At 43.5% G+C, this 17,902-nt stretch overlaps 1 protein-coding gene across 1 annotated transcript in view; it reads right to left on the reverse strand.

The window, feature by feature from the left end:
- Positions 1–605: 605 nt before the first annotated feature.
- Positions 606–17,902, reverse strand: part of LOC144797892 (extracellular calcium-sensing receptor-like) — a 59,676-nt gene continuing 42,379 nt past the window's right edge. The window contains exons 5-6 of the mRNA XM_078668695.1: positions 4,732–4,855; positions 606–1,522 (exon numbers count right to left, since the gene is read on the reverse strand). Coding sequence (XP_078524821.1) covers positions 606–1,522; positions 4,732–4,855 — 1,041 coding nt within the window. The remainder of the gene's footprint in view (positions 1,523–4,731; positions 4,856–17,902) is intronic.

Genomic DNA, 17,902 nt, shown 5'->3' on the forward strand with positions numbered 1-17,902 from the left:
GCTCTGAAATGGCAGGTCTGAGACCTGTTTAGAGTGATATTCAAGTAGGTGACACAATCAGTGCTGGAGGCCCACTGGTAGCATTTAATTTATAAGCCCTGGGCACAGGTAGTGCCACTTTACCAGGGACTTACAAGTAAATTGCCAATTGTTTATGAGCCAATGTTAGAATGTTTTATGGAAGGAGCACAAGCATTTTAGCACAGGTTAGCAGTGGCAAAGTGTGCAGAGTCCGAAGGCCAGCAAAATAAAGTCAGCAAAAACAGGTGACCTGAGGCATAAGGCTAGGGGAAAACCACACCCAGGACGGCAGGTCTAACACACTGCATCTAAAATAAAACAATAAATGGAGGGATGACAAAGCAATCAAACTCTGAGGCACTGGTAAAAAGAGGAGACAGAAGATTTGGAGGGATAAGAAAACTTACAGAGAAATAACATCCCCTCCATCATTTACTCATGCCATTAACTTTCAAGTATTTCAAATCATAAAACCACTAATTGTTACTATCCGCTCTTCTTAGGTCCAACAAATTTTGAATTAGAGTAACTTATGAGAAATCATGAAGCTATTGATACAAAGAAAATGTATCTTTACATTCCTTTCAACTTTGTACTTTGGCAGTCTCTCTTCCCAACAAATATTCTTTTGTGTTAATCTCAGATCTAAACAAAATGATGTAGCATTTGGGGAAAAATATGCAGAAAATCAAGGAAGAACTAGATGATAAGATAGCAAAAATCTCCATGGCCACCATATATTTACCCTGTGTGCTGAGATAGGCAGGAATAAATGAGAGCCAGACTGTGAGAAAGGCAAGCATGCTGAAGGTGATGAACTTAGCCTCATTAAAGCTGGCAGGCAGTTTCCTGGCTAGGAAGGCCACTATGAAACTGATTGTGGCTAGAAGTCCAAGATACCCCAACATGCCCCAGAAAGCAATAGAGGACCCTTCATTACACTCAAGAACTATAATTCCTGGCTTAGAAGTAATATTACGTTCAGTAAAAGGTGGAGCAAGAACTAGCCAAAAGATGCAGAAAAGTACTTGAATGAGAGTACAGACATTGATTACTATGTATGATAATTGGGGCCCAATCCACTTCTTTAAATTGCTGTTTGGTTTGGTGGCATTGAAGGCGATGACCACCATGATGGTTTTAGCCAAGATGCAAGAGACACAAACAGCAAAGGTGATGCCAAAGGCCACTTGGCGCAGAAGGCATTTCTCTTGTGAGGGGTAGCCAATGAAAGCTAATGAGCAGAGGAAGCATAGTGTGAGACACAGGAGCAAAATGAAGCTTAGTTCACGGTTATTTGCTCTGACAATTGGGGTGTTTCTGTAATAAACAAAGAGTCCGAGGATTGTAACAGGCAGAATGGAAGACAGAATGGTGGTTGCTGTCAGCATAGTTCCTAGAGGCTCCTCATAGTGCAGAAATTCTATAATCTTAAGAATGCAGCTATCTTGTTTCTGATTTGGCCACTGGTCCCAGGGGCACTTGAAGCAATCAATGGAATCTGAAATAGCAAAACAAAATATAGATGTAACATATCTGTACTTTGATGTTTCCATTAAAAGACAAATGCAAAAACAGCTTGATTGCAGACCACAATATGGTGGACAAGCAGACCCTTCCTCTCTCTGTAGTCTTCTATTACATGGTTCACGCCCTGGCCTTATAACAGAAGAGATGCTTTACTCACTGGTCTCCCAAAGACCTCATTGTTGATCTTTGCGGTATCTCAAATAATCAACAAACAAATAAAGTTTAAGCATATATTTCGTACTTTAACTCATTGCCTCCCATGCAGAACCAGAATGCAATTCATAATCAATTATGTGACCTCAAATGAAGTTAACATCAGCGAACCTCTATCAATCAAACCAATCATGTGTCTTATAGAGTGCATCTACTCACCAGTAGGGGTCTCAATGTGCTGGGGGGGGGGGGTACTGCTGAGCCATCAAAAACAATGTGGTTCAGTCAAAGAGCCAGGTCTTGAAGTCCTTCCTGAACTGAGGCAGTGACGGTGAGTGCCTGACGTGGAGAGGCAGGGTGTTCCAGGTCTTTGCTGCGAAGTATGAGAAGGACCTTCCTCCAGCTGTGGTCTTGCAGATGCGTGTAATGGTGACCAGGGCCACCTGGGCTGAGCAGAGATCTCTGGTGGGTGGGTGGAATGCAATGCGATGGTTGAAGTATACAGGTCCAACGTCATGTAGGGGTTTGTAGGTGTTTGTGAGGAACTTGAAGGTGATTCTTTTGTTGACTGGAGCCAGTGGAGGTCTCTCAGGTAGCAGGGATGGGCCTGCAGCGGGGGATGTTGAGGATGAGTCTGGCGGATGCATTCTGAATGTTCTGCAGTTTCTTGAGGAGATTCTGAGTGATGCTAGAGTAGAGTATGTTGCCATAGTGGAGTCTGTTGCTGATGTGTGTATGGGTGACCAATGACCATCTTTTTGGACACAGTGGGGATCCACTTGAAGATCTTTCAGAGCAGGGTGATTAGCCAGTGTTGATCTGGTGATTCATAGTGAGCCAGGAGTCCAGGATGATGCAGAGGTTTCCTGCATGGTCTGTGGGTGTGGGGGTTTCAAATGCTGTGGGCCACCAAGAGTTTTCCCAGGCAGAGGGGGTGGCGCCCAGGATAAGGACTTCATTCTTCTATGAGTGGAGCTTGAGGCAGCTGTCCTTCATTCAGGTGGCGACAGCCTTCATCGGGTTGTGGAAATTGTTCTTGGTGACTGCAGATTCATTGGTGAGGGAGAGAATCAGTTGAGTGTCATTGGCTTGTGTCTGTGGTTCCTGATGATGGCTGTGAGCAGGGACATGTTGGATATTGAAGAGAGTGGGGCTCAGGGAGGAGCCCTGTGGCACTCTGCAGCTGATCCTCATTGGTTCAGAGTAGAACTGTGGTAGTCTGACTCGATGTGTTCGGCCGGTGAGGAAGGACCGGATCCATTCCAGGGCTTTGTTGTGGATGCTGGCATCGTGGAGACTTGGGCATAGGGTGTGGTGGGAAATGGTATTGAACGTAGCCGAAAGGTCTAGGAGGATGAGGGCTGCAGTTTTGCCACGGTCGAGGAGGGTGCAGACATCATTTGTGGCAGCGAGGAGGGGGTTCTTGTTGCTGTGGTTGCTTTGGAAGCCAGATTGGGAGAGGTCCTGGATTTGGATTGCATCAATAAACTCAGAAAGTTGGACATTGATGGCCTTATCTAGGACCCTGGCTGGGAAGGGATGTGGAGAGATGGGTCTGACGTTCTTGAGGTCTGTCAGGTTGGCAGAGGGTTTCTTTAGCAAGGGGTTGATCTCTGTGTGTTTCCAGTCTTCCTGGAAGGGGGCTGAGTTGATGGAGCAGTTGATGGTGCGGCAGAGTTTAGGGGAGATGGAGCTGTCAGCTCTGTTAAAGATATGGTGCGCCACGAGTCGGATGGTGCTCCAGAGTGGATGATCTTTATCGGTGAGGGGAGTACAGCTGTGCAGGGTCTGATGGGGTCCAGTGTCATTGGGTGCAGTGGTTGCGGTTGGGGTGGGAGGGCATCAAGGCTGTCAAAGCTGTTGTGGATCTCTTTAATCTTGCAGTGGAAGATGGTGCTGAGGTTGTTGCAGAGGTCTTGGGAGCATTGAATGTCTGTTCTTTTTGTGCTGGGTTTGGTGAATCCTTTGACCAGACCGAAGAGTTCTTTGCTATTGAGTGCATCAACATTGATCCTTTCTTGTAGAGCTGGTTTCTTTGTTGTTCTAATGAAGGGGTGGTGTTCTGTGACATCTGCTTTGAAGGCTGAGTGGTCTTCTGGGGTCTTGCTGCTCCTCCATCTCTTCTTGAGCCATCTACAGCTGTGTCTGGACTCATGAAGGGCAGGAGAGAATCAGATGGCTTTCTTGGAGTGTCGCTTGTCTGGGGCTTTCTTGAGGGGAGCCAGTGTGTTAGTGCAGTTGGAGATACCTCAATGGAGGTTATGTGCTGAGGTGCTAGTGTCTGTAGATGTCTATGGTGGAGTTTTGCTTAGGGAGGTGGTGTACGGTGGGTTTGGTGAAGGAGAAGTGGACGCAGCTGTGGCTGGTCCAAAGGAGCTTGGATGTGCCGCTGAAGGTGATGTTGCTGCTCGTGGAGAATATGGGGTTGAGCGTGTGTCCTGCTGAGTGGGTTGGGGAGGTGAGCAGTTGTTTGATTCTGATAGCGGTGAGGTTCTCCAGCAGGAATGAGGTGTTCTTGTCATTGGGGTTGTCCAGGTAAGCACCTAACTGCCACTCCTGTAAACCGAACTGACCCAGTGACACCTGCACTGCCAGGAGAAATTCAATAACCAAATTGGAAATTTGGATGCATATACCAAGATACGTTTATTGAATTTCACTCTAGATGCTGGAACAACCTGCATTTACATCATCAACTCGCTTCTGCCTGGGTACAACTTAGGGTAGATCTTAAAGCTCATCACCTCACAAAATTTGTGCCATCTATCTTAGAATTCATCCCTGCCCTCCTAAATCTCACCCCACTGCAATGCTATGTTTCGATCACTTCTGAATGTTTACAAAAATATTGCTATCATGTCCCAATGTAAATGTTAATCTGTATTTGTGTGCCCTTATTTCCTGCACATTCTTTTGCTGTGTATAGGACTCTACTGCCCTTTGGGGCTAGATTCAGTCTTTATAAATACTTCTAATAAAAAAGTAATGATAAATAGAAAATGTAACTCTCTTGTAAGAGGACATCACCTGTCTGGTTAGAAATTGCCCCTTGAGGGCATGGAACACACAGAAAGCAGCATGCAGGTTCTTCCTCTTTTGCAACTTTTCTAGATCCTGGGGAACATAAGGGACTGCACACAGAGACAGGTACCTGGGCAAAGAAATAGGTTCATATTATTACCAAAGATACTCTCTCTCTCAGTGTCATATTTTCAATCATCATGTTAATACATTTAATTCATTTTGACCTTCATTCTAGGATTGGAGGAGCTGTGTCCTCGGGAGCTACAGTGGATCACAAGTGGTTCTGGTGCTGTATTATACAAGTGCCCCAGGGGTGCAACAGGCATTTGCACCCGCTTTGCATGCCCCTGGAGCAAAATAGTATTATAGAAGGAGCCGCAGACGCTTGTGCAGCCCCTTCTGTAATACCCATAGGGCTGGCGAACTTAAAGCGCCAGCGCTATCGTTAAAGGGCGTCATCTCATTTGAGGGGGGCATTCCCATTGCAAATGAGGGAACCCCTTTGCCTCTGCGCCCACGCCGTAATACAGACATGGTTGCAGAGGCAAAGAAGTTCTCAATCTGTCAATCTCTGCACACCCTGACCTTGCCTTCTAACGCTCATTTGTCTCCCTGATCTTATTTACTCCCTGCCCAGAGCAGAAGTTAAACGGAAGATGAAAAGTCCTTGAATAAGACAGAGCCAGGGCCGGACTGGGCACTGCTGCTTTTGGTACTGGGGGCCGATATTGCAGCACTGCTGCAAAACCGGCGCCAAGTAACAAAAAACAGTCCCCACTGCTGGAAAACCAGCCCCCATCCTTCCAGCCTCCTGGGAAAACGCCTGATGCCTGTTACACTCATTATGGGCAGAGCCATGCGGAGATCTAACTGATAGTCCCAGGTCTGCAGGATATTTTGAATTCTGGCGATAATAAATTGTAATAACTAGATTTATGTTTAAAGATACCGGCCAGATTCCCTATTTCTAGACCACCCCCTTAAACTCAGTGAATTCACAATGAGGCCAAATATATGTTGCATATAATTTTAGGACACTTTTACAGAATGTTATGATTCCATGTAAGCTTAACAAAGTATGAAAGAAATGCAGATCTTTATGAAGAACATTCTGTCATGTATAGGAGACTCAAAGCAGCTTGCACGTGACGGGCAAGATTACAGCCATTGCTGAGTTGCCTAGATGAGCTGAAGGGCACAAAGTTCAACCATGGAAATTGCAGTGAGAACCAAGTCCAGAGCATGACAATGGGGTATAAATGCCATCTTGTTTGCAACACAATGTAGAAAAAATGAGTTAATTTTGTAGCTGCAACCAAACAGAGTAGAGTGAAGAATAGCCGGAGATTAGATGCACATACACATGACAACAATTTTCTATTTATCGAGTAGTTTTTCCAGCATTGAATAGTGTTGTAATGGAAGTAGGGAGGCGGATACCAGAGTAGAAATAGATAAAAGATATTTATTGAATGCTACAGAGAATAACTGGTGTTCCCATCAGAAAGCCAGGGAGCTAACTGACAGGCAAGAATCCAGACAAACCAAAGCACCATATGACATCAGTAACATAGAATGTAGATCTTAAAGCGATACAACAAAATACAAGTAAAGGAAATACAACATATCCTCTTCCCTTCCCATGAAAGAAAAACATTTTTTTTTTTTGAAAACAAGAAAAAAACAAAACAAAACATGCTCATGCCCTCAACTACGCAAACAACACTCACTCACAAACAAAATCTTGCAAGTACCTAAGTGGTCTCCTTTCCCTCTGCTCTCTTCCCACATCACCACTACTGCCACCCACACTCGATTCCAACGCCCGGTTAGACTGAGACAAACCAACCCCCTCTTCCGCTTTCTTGTACAGAGCCACCCGCCTCAAATTCCAATGCTCCCCATTAAATAAAGTCACAAACCTCTTATGCACAGACTTGACCTTAAACGGGCCTCTGAACTTCGTTAATCCAACACCAACATGTCCTGGTTTCACTTTCACCCAATCATTCACCGCAAAATTACACCTACTCGCCGCCTCCCCTTCATCCTCACACTTCTCCAAAACTCCGGTACGCAAACACTCCTTCATCCATGCCGCAACAAGTTTGGTACCGGCCAAACGCCCTCTCATCACGCAAAAAGGGATCTTCCCAGTCACACCATTCTCAGTGGTTCTGTAGGCCCAAACCAAATCATTAACCAACTCCCTCACATTCACCCTAGATGACAGGGCCATCTGGATTGCCCCCTTAACCATCCGGTTCGCCCTCTCAACCATGCCATTCCCCTGTGGGTTGTACAACGACGTCCTCGAATGCACAATGCCACACTGCTCCAAAAAACTAACCATCTCCACTGAAGTCAATTGCGTCCCATTATCAGTGATAATCTTCATGGGAAAACCTTCCTCCCTGAAAATATCCTTCAACACATCAATCGTGCTTCTCGTAGTGATTTATTTCGTAAACTTGACCACCAACCACTTCGAACAAACATCTACAACCACCAAACCAAACCTCATATCATGACCCAGCTGATAAAAAGGACCAATAAAATCAAGACATATAGTATGCCACGGAACCCCTGGGTCCTCTATTGTTCCACACCCACTCTGAACACCAACCATAAGCCTCTTCTCACTCTCCAAACAATCCGTACATCTCTCAACCCACTCAGAGATCTCCCGATCCATGCTTGGCCACCAAAAATGCTCCCTCACTCTCCTCTTAGTAAGAGACTGCCCCAGGTGGCCCTCGTGAGCTATCTTGAATAGGGTGAACCTCACCTCCTGTGGGGGAATAAACTTGTCTTCCTTCAAAATGATGAAACCTTCTTTGTCTAAAATCGACAAGTGCTCCAAAACCTTCAAATACGCTCGAAGAGCAGGAGATAAACAACTCTCTCTCTTTGAACCCTTCACAATTAAATCCTTCACCTCTCTCAGCACCTCATCATTTACCATACAGGTATTCCACCAACTCCTACTCACTGCCCCAGCACACATATCCACCACTTCATCCACGGCTGCCACAGACCCCTTCGAATTAAATGATTCCACCCCCAGCTTATCCACCACCTCCCAAGGTAGCGGAAGTCTAGAAAGACAATCAGCCTGGCTATTCCTCCATCCAGGAATGTACTCCACACTATACAAGTACTCCTGAATCCTCGCAGCCAGCCTAGCTAACCTCGCTGATCCTTTTCCAGCCCCACCAGGTGATAACATTTTAACCAAGGGCTTGTGATCCGTCAACAACGTGAACTTGAACCCCCACAAATACATCCTATAGTACTCACAACCCCATGCTGCAGCTAGAGCCTCTCGCTCGATTATAGAATAATTCCTCTCTGCAGTTGTGAGAGTTCTTGACGCAAAAGCAACTGTCTTCAACCCGGAATCATGCATCTGAGCTAACACCACACCAATCCCCACAGCGCTCGCATCCACTGTCAAAACGGACTTGCGATTGGTAACAAAAGGTGTTAAAATACCAGCCTCACATATTTCTTTCTTGATCTTCTGAAAGCAATCCTCCTGCTCCACGTCCCACACAAACTTGCATCCCTTCCTCAATAGCACCTTAATTTTCTCAGTTTTCCCTGCAAAATTCCTTACGAATTTCGCATAGTACTCTATGAGACCAAGGAAAGACCTCAACTGGTCCTTGTCACATGGAGCTGGTGCACCTCTAATAGACTCCAACAGATCTCTCTTTGGTCTCACCCCATTTACAGACAGAGTATAGCCAAGGTACTCCACTTCCTCCACCGCAAACTTACACTTCTCTTTCTTCAACGTCAACCCTGCCTGTTCCATCCTTTCCAAAACCGCTTTCAAAATTAAATTGTGTTCTTCCACAGTCTCTCCGAAAATCAAAACATCGTCCTGAAAATATACCACATTGCTCACCCCCTTTAACACAGCACCCATCATTGTGCTTTGCACGCGTGGGTTCGCATCCCATCCTCGTCGCCATGTGTTGTAATGGAAGTAGGGAGGCGGATACCAGAGTAGAAATAGATAAAAGGTATTTATTGAATGCTACAGAGAATAACTGGTGTTCCCATCAGAAAGCCAGGGAGCTAACTGACAGGCAAGAATCCAGACAAACCAAAGCACCATATGACATCAGTAACATAGAATGTAGATCTTAAAGCGATACAACAAAATACAAGTAAAGGAAATACAACAAAAAGCTTTCATAACTTAACATCCTTTATTGTGAAGTACTTGGAGGGCCTTGTCTGAAATAAAGTTGCTGACCAAGAGTTCCTGCATTAAAGCTTGGAATCCTCTGCACTTTTAACATGTTAGTTACCCACAATTTGCCAATCCACCATTGGCTTTCTTGTTTTAGTTAATGAGTCGGCCGAAGTCTAATCTTACCCACATTACATTTGGTCATTTTAGAATTCTTCATTGCGTGTTTATACCCTAGTCTTTTAGAAAGTCCATACAATCTGATACGGTGAGTATATTGTAACATGTTCACTGTACAATATCTGTTTTCAGAGGAAAAGGTAATAGTGCATCTCTGTACTAAAGAGACATTTCAATAAATGAATGTAAAATTCAGAAAATGTATTGGGTTTTTTACGTTAGATGCTTTCTCACCTCTGAGAGGATTATTTAAGAATCTTCATCAGCTGGCAACCAGATAAACCTTTATAGAATATTTAAATATGACCCTGCTGTACAAATGGTGCCCAATAACCGACAACAGTAGATAAAAAAGATGAACATACCACCAGAAAACAGTACCCCCATGCCTGCTACTGTCTTCATTGTTCCTGCTCTGTGACTGTGCCAGTGTCTACTGCATAAGTGCATAGAAGCTGAGGCACCACCACCAAGTCTTCAAAGATGTTTATTAATGCTTATGTAAGTCTCCGGGGAGACTAGAGAATCGAGCTGGATGTCCCAGTCACTCCTACCATGTCGAAGAGAATAGGATAGACGGGCCCAGATGAAAGCCAGTTTCTGCAAGGCTCACCTTGGGACATATTTACAAGGGACTTATCTTCGCTTTTTTGGCTTTTAAAGCCAAAAAAGCAGAGATAATTTTTTCGCCCTATTTGCAAGTCAGTGCTAACATGCATTAGCGCATGTAAGCAGCTGTTTTGCGACGTCTCACTTTGCATCTCTAATAAGATGCAAAGTGGGCATCATTGGGCGTACCCCTGACGGACTTCCTTGTAAATTATCGCTAAATGCACATCGCGATATTTGTAAGTTGGCCCTCAGGATTTTAGCAGATGTTAGTTTTTGGCTAAAACCCCGGTTTTCGCCAAAAACTAACGTCTGGTAAAATCCTGACTAATGTATGTTGACAATGGGAGGTGGGTGGATGGATGTGTTATGACCACAGAGTCGTATCATCAAGCATATCGCCGTTTTGCAGGGAACATCACTGGAAAACCAGCGATGTTAGCTGCAAAACGGCCATTTCCCCGCTATCGCTGGATTATATATCGCCCTTGAGTTATGCGTTGATGATAATGTGCTAATTCAGCGATTTAATTCAGCAATAGCGGGCGTTAGGGAAATCAGTGATATGTGCGCTGGGGGATAATTATTGCCCCTCGTTGTTGATATGCCCCCTTGTTCTCACCCAAGCACACTTAGGGGCATATTTACAACCCCTCAACTCCACAGGAGCATCACTTTTTTTGATGCTCCGTTGGCGCAGCGCCATTTTCCATATTTATGAGGTGGCGCTATGCTACTTTGCATGGCTTAGTGGCACCCTGTAAATATGCCCCTTTCTGCTGCAGTCCTCTGTGGCAAAGGGGCTTGCAATGGGAGTTGCTGCAGCCATTTCACAGCAACATCCATTGCTGTTTGATGCTGCCCAACATTTACAAGGCTGAGACAGCGCAAATAGTTAATGTCATGGAACACATATAAGATACAAATCGCCTTTATTAATTGTTTATATGCAGTAAGGTGTCCCTTCCTCCATATAAACATTTGTCCCTGAAGCACAGGCACCCTTGCAAAATGGCGGCAAGGTGCCTGCGCTGGTGCTAGCAAACCTTTTTTACAAAGCACTAGGGAAAACACAGGGATGAGAATACGGCGCATCCCTCCGTTTTGACAATGTCAGAGCGTGGCACTGCTAAATTTGGTGCAGCTCCATGCCCCAACATTCTTTTATAAATATGCTCCTGGTAGATACACAAATAACCAAAGCAGACACTCTTGTATGGTTTAATTACAATTGGAGCTTTGAGACCCAGGTTCGGATTATTTGGTCCTCCTGCTTTTCGCTTCAGTGATCTAATTTAAAGATTGCACATTTCATCCCTCATGAGCAACTTGCCTATGTTGTTGGTTTCCTAATACTGGCCTGTCTGGAGTATGATAATGTACTATATCTGAGGAAACATCAGCAACTGTAGAACACACCTTTTTTCTTCATCTATGGTCTTAAGAAATGTGATCACGTGGCAAAGGGAAGATGAACCGTCAACTTGTTCCTCATCAACCACTATTCCTATGTGACTCTTAGAGTATATCCATTTGTATCTCTTTCTTGAATGACCTTACTATTTGTACATTTGCAATTTTTTCTGTTTGTATCTTTTATGTAACGCATGTAATCCTAAATCCTTATGTTTTGCAACTGGTTCTTATGTAAAGCGCTCTGACACCGTTGGGTAAAGTTCACGCTATATAAAATCGCATTAAATAAAAATAACAAATAAAATAAAACAACTTCAGTTTCTTGCCATCCTCAGGAGCGGTTCATGTCAGGGAAAAGAGGCAAAGGGTGAATGGTGGACGATGAAGACAAATAAAAAAAATTGAAAATAACTTACCTGCTGCACTCCAGCATTGCGCTCTTCTGCTCCTCTTGTCTCCACTGAAGGCAGGCACAGCCTCCCAGACAGAAGAAGCTGTCATGAACGGGAGCAGTTTCAGGATTGGCCATGAATTTGCTTTCCCAGGCAGACTGGAAGCCTCTGCCTGCTCTCTCCAACCAGGCAATGCAGCTGGGGTTGGAGAGAGCCTGAGATGGCTGCACAAACCATCATGCACACTGATAAAAGTGCCCACCATTCCCCCTCAAGTACTGTCACCCACCTGGCCCCACCCCTAATACTTGGCACAAGAAAAATAAAACAATATTAGAATGGGTTTTAAACCGATTTTATTATCGTTAATTTTTCATGTTTTTAAGGGTGCTGGCAGCGGGGCGATGTTCCCTCACCATAGCAGGGGAGGCGATGTTCCTCCGCCATAGCGGATGAGCTGCCACTGCTTGAACTGCAGGCATAGTATCCTACTGTAATAGCAAAAAGGAGCTGAGAGGGAAACGTGGGTACCTAATGGATAGCCCTCCACTCAATACGATTCAATACCAAAAAATCCTTGTACCCTGGACATTAGTAAGCATCCGTCTACTAGGCATGAGAACCAAATGTACTAGAATAATCTATTATATAGTTCCAGACTCACCCCCTCTCAATTTATGGTTGGGTGTGTATTCTCTAATGCCCTGCTGTCCATAACAAACTACTATTTGTAACTGCAGACTGGGGATTCCAGTGTGCCTTCAACTCGACATGTCCTCTGATGTCTGCCCTACTAAGACAGTCCATCCATCCACACTTAAATAATGAAAACAAAAAATGTGTGGCGGAGAGGAAGGCACCTCACGGTTGAACAACCCTCGGGGAAATTGGCAGATGTTATCAATACTATGCCCCTTACTCATCGGCGGTTGCCATTCCTTTTCCAAAACAGAAAACAGTGTCAAAGCAAAACTGTGCAAAACAGGAAGGTGCTGAACAAAGAGCTCAAGAAATAGCTCTCTGATGTGACAAACAATACAGAGTGAAAATAAAATCAACAGACACACCACTCGTACCGCTTTATTATTAACTCAGGTGTGTACTGCTGAGTTAAAAAGGCTGGTAGCTTACTGTCGCATACCACTACCTGTAACCAACATGTTTCACTGCCCGATAAATTTTATGGCAGATTCATCAGGGTTCACCACTCTGTCACCGCACCAGTGTTGGACATCTTTCAACAGGGAACTGTCGAGTTGAAAAGCACATATTAAAACCAATTCTGGACTAGACTTATCTCCACATTTATCCAAAAAAATTAATTAAAATAAGGGGAAAATTACCCTCAACCAGCCATGTCCTCTCATTCCAGCTGGTCAGGAAATTATCCGCCCTACTGTAGATTGTAGTATCAATCTGAAAGTAATCAAAGTGTGGTTAGAGGTATACTTCCTAACCGAATAGTCCTCCTGCATAGCTATTTATTAATTTCAAGGGCAATGTCTCACATATACACAGAAGTTATGTCCCTCATTCATTACATCAGACTAATTATCTCTTAGGCCCCCATGAGCTGCACCGCACATACAGCTCGGGTTTTCATGTAAAATCCTGGCATTTATTATACGGGACATAAGTTCTAACCATAAAGACGTGTAGACACGCTAAGCTTAAAAGTTCAGAACCATGCGACAGATTCTTGCCGGAAAACCGGCTGCCATTGTTTGTTTATACTCAAAGGACCTATTGAATAACAAATCTCTATCTCGTTGTGTAGTGAATTTATACACATCCCTGATGTTGTGCCCTATCTCAGTACAAATTCGGCCCTCGTTTAAGGTTAATTATGTCTCAACTCAAATCATTCTTTTTACCCTTTAATGAATATCTCCGACTTGGAATTCGGGGGTTGTAACAGACTAAAGCAGTTACATGGTGGGCAGTTTACATGGGAGGATACACATGTTGGATACTATCTATTCTTAATGATTATGCTCCTCCTTGTATTTAAGTCTGTCGGCACTCTAACATCGTGTCTGCTTACAAGGATGATATGAGAAGAGTACTTGTGCGATAGAAATTAAAAAACTAGAATGGCGCTATATGCGTGTTTAAAATACATTCATTAAAGGGTAAAAAGAATGATTTGAGTTGAGACATAATTAACCTTAAACGAGGGCCGAATTTGTACTGAGATAGGGCACAACATCAGGGATGTGTATAAATTCACTACACAACGAGATAGAGATTTGTTATTCCATGCTATTCGGGTTTCCAACTCCGTTTTAAGATGGCGCTTGCAATTACGCGCGGAGAGCGGGAGCTACAACGTCGCGTTGCCATGTCAATGCGCTCCCCCGGTCATGTGACCGGACGTGTTCTCCACCGGGAACAACCGGGCAACTTTAAAAAGCATGGATTCGTGCTGTACGGTGTTCCTGGGATGATTTATGGTCCTGTTACCACATCTGTACGGTGAGGAGTGGGGGCTATAGGAATGATGTAGTCGCATATAACAGAGAACTGTTGCGATTAGAAGTTATAGTTGGCAATATCGGTGGGGCAGGTATGAAAAAGTTGGCATTGATGTAAACCCGTTTTTGAGAGGATATTTGGTTACAGGGTACTGCCTAGTATCGAAGCGTAGTGTTTTCAATAGGTCGTTTGAGTATAAACAAACAATGGCAGCCATTTTTCCGGCAAGAATCTGTCGCATGGTTTTGAACTTTTAAGCTTAGCATGTCTACACGTCTTTATGGTTCCTGAGATCTCTGCTTTCAGTCCCCCAATCGACACCTACCTTTATATTGCATGCAGAGCTAGGTTTGGGATACATAACGGACTCCTTAAAATTAGCCCCTGTTACAGGATGGATGAAGACCTGGCTCAACCAGGAGCTTTCACTAAATCATATTATCTTAAAAGACGTTTTAGCCCTGGATAGAGCTTTACACATTCCGTGGATTAAATTTGTACAAACACAGCTGACTCATGCCGGTCGCCCGGAGCTTTTTTCTTCTCCAGACCTAATAACTCAAGATGACCTTAAAACTGTAAAAAATACCTTGAATGAGTTGTATGTCTTAGAGAGGGAAGCTATAGAGTTAAGTAAACCCACGGTAAGGAAACATAGTATGTTGAAATCTGGTCCAGGATTAGAACCATATCTCCTCCTGGTAACTAATTCATACCATCGTTTCCTTTTAACGAGATTTCGTTTGGATTTGATCCATCTTGTTCTAGGTAACTATACAATCTGGAGTAGACCTGGTGATGCCGACCCATGTGATTGTGACCACTTTTCTATTCAGGACACGACACACTTTATTATGTTCTGTGAACATTATAATGATATTAGGAAAAAATACCTGCTCCCAATCCTGCGTAATCAAGGTTTTATTCAGGTTAAACCTGCCATGATATTTTTGCAACTCCTTCCCAATGCTAAAGTAGCTTTCCATGTGGCTAGCTTTTTAGTTGCTGCAGCGCGGATAAATAAGAACCGCATTAGAGCTAGGCACTTTAATGACCACTGAATATTGTTCTCTATTTTTAATTCAAAATTTCTTTTTGTCCTCCCGGAGGGTCCCTTTTCTTAATGATTCTTAACCTTTTTTAATGTTTAACTTCTTTAATGTATTTTGTGTCTATACTGTGATTTTAAATTGGTTTTTTAATATATACCTTTTAAGTATGTTAATCATGTAAACTTTGGCTTGTATTTGTGCTGATGAATTGTTATGTACTCATGCTCGTTCTTTTATGATTTTTAATAATCGAATAAAGATAATTTGACTGACTGACTGACGTCTTTATGGTTAGAACCTATGTCCCGTAACATAAATGCCAGGATTTTACATGAAAACCTTAGCTGTATGTGCGGTGCAGCTCATGGGGGGCTAAGAAATAATTAGTCTGATGTAATGAATGAGGGACATAACTTCTGTGTATATGTGAGACATTGCCCTTGAAATTAATAAATAGCTATGCAGGAGGACTATTCGGTTAGGAAGTATACCTCTAACCACACTTTGATTACTTTCAGATTGATACTACAATCTACAGTAGGGCGGATACTTTCCTGACCAGCTGGTATGAGAGGACATGGCTGGTTGAGGGTAATTTTCCCCTTATTTTAATTAATTTTTTGGATAAATGTGGAGATAAGTCTAGTCCAGAATTGGTTTTAATATGTGCTTTTCAACTCGACAGTTCCCTGTTGAAAGATGTCCAACACTGGTGCGGTGACAGAGTGGTGAACCCTGATGAATCTGCCATAAAATTTATCGGGCAGTGAAACATGTTGGTTACAGGTAGTGGTATGCGACAGTAAGCTACCAGCCTTTTTAACTCAGCAGTACACACCTGAGTTAATAATAAAGCGGTACGAGTGGTGTGTCTGTTGATTTTATTTTCACTCTGTATTGTTTGTCACATCAGAGAGCTATTTCTTGAGCTCTTTGTTCAGCACCTTCCTGTTTTGCACAGTTTTGCTTTGACACTGTTTTCTGTTTTGGAAAAGGAATGGCAACCGCCGATGAGTAAGGGGCATAGTATTGATAACATCTGCCAATTTCCCCGAGGGTTGTTCAACCGTGAGGTACCTTCCTCTCCGCCACACATTTTTTGTTTTCATTATTTAAGTGTGGATGGATGGACTGTCTTAGTAGGGCAGACATCAGAGGACATGTCGAGTTGAAGGCACACTGGAATCCCCAGTCTGCAGTTACAAATAGTAGTTTTCATGGACAGCAAGGCATTAGAGAATACACACCCAACCATAAATTGAGAGGGCGTGAGTCTGGAACTATATAATAGATTATTCCAGTACATTTGGTTCTCATGCCTAGTAGACGGATGCTTACTAATGTCCAGGGTACAGGGATTTTTTGTTATTGAATAGTATCCTACTGGTCTTACGTTTCTCTTGGGCATCACTACTCCCTATGCGCCAAGACAAACTCCTAGACCTGGCTCGCAAAATCTGATGGTTGCTCAATAAAATGTGATATATTGAAGAGTTTTTAGAGTACTGACCCCCACCCTATGGGAGTCTCTCCCTGACCATCACAGACAAGAGACTGTCAATGCTCTGTTTAAAAAGCCATCTTACATTCAATCTTTTCTGCTAACCTGGTCTCCTAGCTTCAGCAGACTCTACTGTTGGGTGTGCTAGTACCATAATGTCACTAGTATATACTGCACTTTTTCAAACAAATAAACATTTTGGAGAAGGCCACTGCAATGATGGGGAGGATCAAGCCCCATTATCTGGGTCCCTTGGGGCTCCCTGTCACATATGTTTCCTACTACAGCAAAGTGAGTGAGAGAGTGCTCTGCTTGTAGTTGACTCAGCATGTTGGGATCAGGTCTGGCTTGAAAGCAACCAGTTCAGCACTTACAGGCACATGCATCAATATTGCTTTTTGCGAATCCTTAATTGCGAAAAATAAGGAATCGCAATTAAGGAATTGCAAAATGCAATGCATCAAGAAATCGCTAAATAAATTGCGATTTCTTAATATTCCTTAAATGCGAATCGCAAATTGAGAATGCGATTTCAAGGGTGCAGGTTGCACCCCTGAAATTATTCTGTGCACATATGTTGTGCACACACACACACATTCCCTAAGAGCATGTGTGTGCACAACATGAAACTTTGAAAAATGCACAAAAGTGCATTTTTCAAAGTTTTCGCAAATTACCATGAGGTTCAACCTCATGGTAATTTGCTCCCCCTAATTGCAAAATCGCAATTTTTTAAAGTTTCATGCATTGCATTTAAGGAATCGCAAAATGCGATTCCTTAAATGCAATCGCAATTTGAGAATTCAAAATCTTTGCGAATTTTCAAATTGCGAGGGCCTTCACCCTTCATGCATTCCAAAAGCAGGTTTTGTGATCGCAAACGGCCGATTTTTGAGATTCGCACCGTTTGCGATAGCAAAAACCTTTGATGCATGTGCCTGAATATCTTCTCATTCAGGATAAGAGGGAGGAATAAAAGTCCACCAACCTTTGCAGGCTCAATGGTCTCGTCACTGTTCAGGAACCTGGTCCTTCTATACTCCTTTGGCCTATGACACAGTGATGAGCCACCAAGTTTCAGCACATGCACCAATGGAGAGCCCCCACACCAGTGCTATTGAAGTTGACCACTTTCTACTGAGGAAGTTACCACGAGGTCACTGGCTGGGCGATCACTCTAATTTTGGCCTCTGTCTGGGTTAGCCAAGATTCTATGTTGCCTCATCCGTCCTAAGCCAAAGCCCCAATTCCACACAGGCCCATTCAAGTAGCCACCTGCATTTCACCTGCTAAACAGAGTCAAATATCTACCTGTAACAATAGAAGATAGTTATTTGCATAAGTT

This window comes from Lissotriton helveticus, chromosome 12 (genome assembly GCF_964261635.1).
Source record: "Lissotriton helveticus chromosome 12, aLisHel1.1, whole genome shotgun sequence".
NCBI lineage: Eukaryota > Metazoa > Chordata > Amphibia > Caudata > Salamandridae > Lissotriton > Lissotriton helveticus.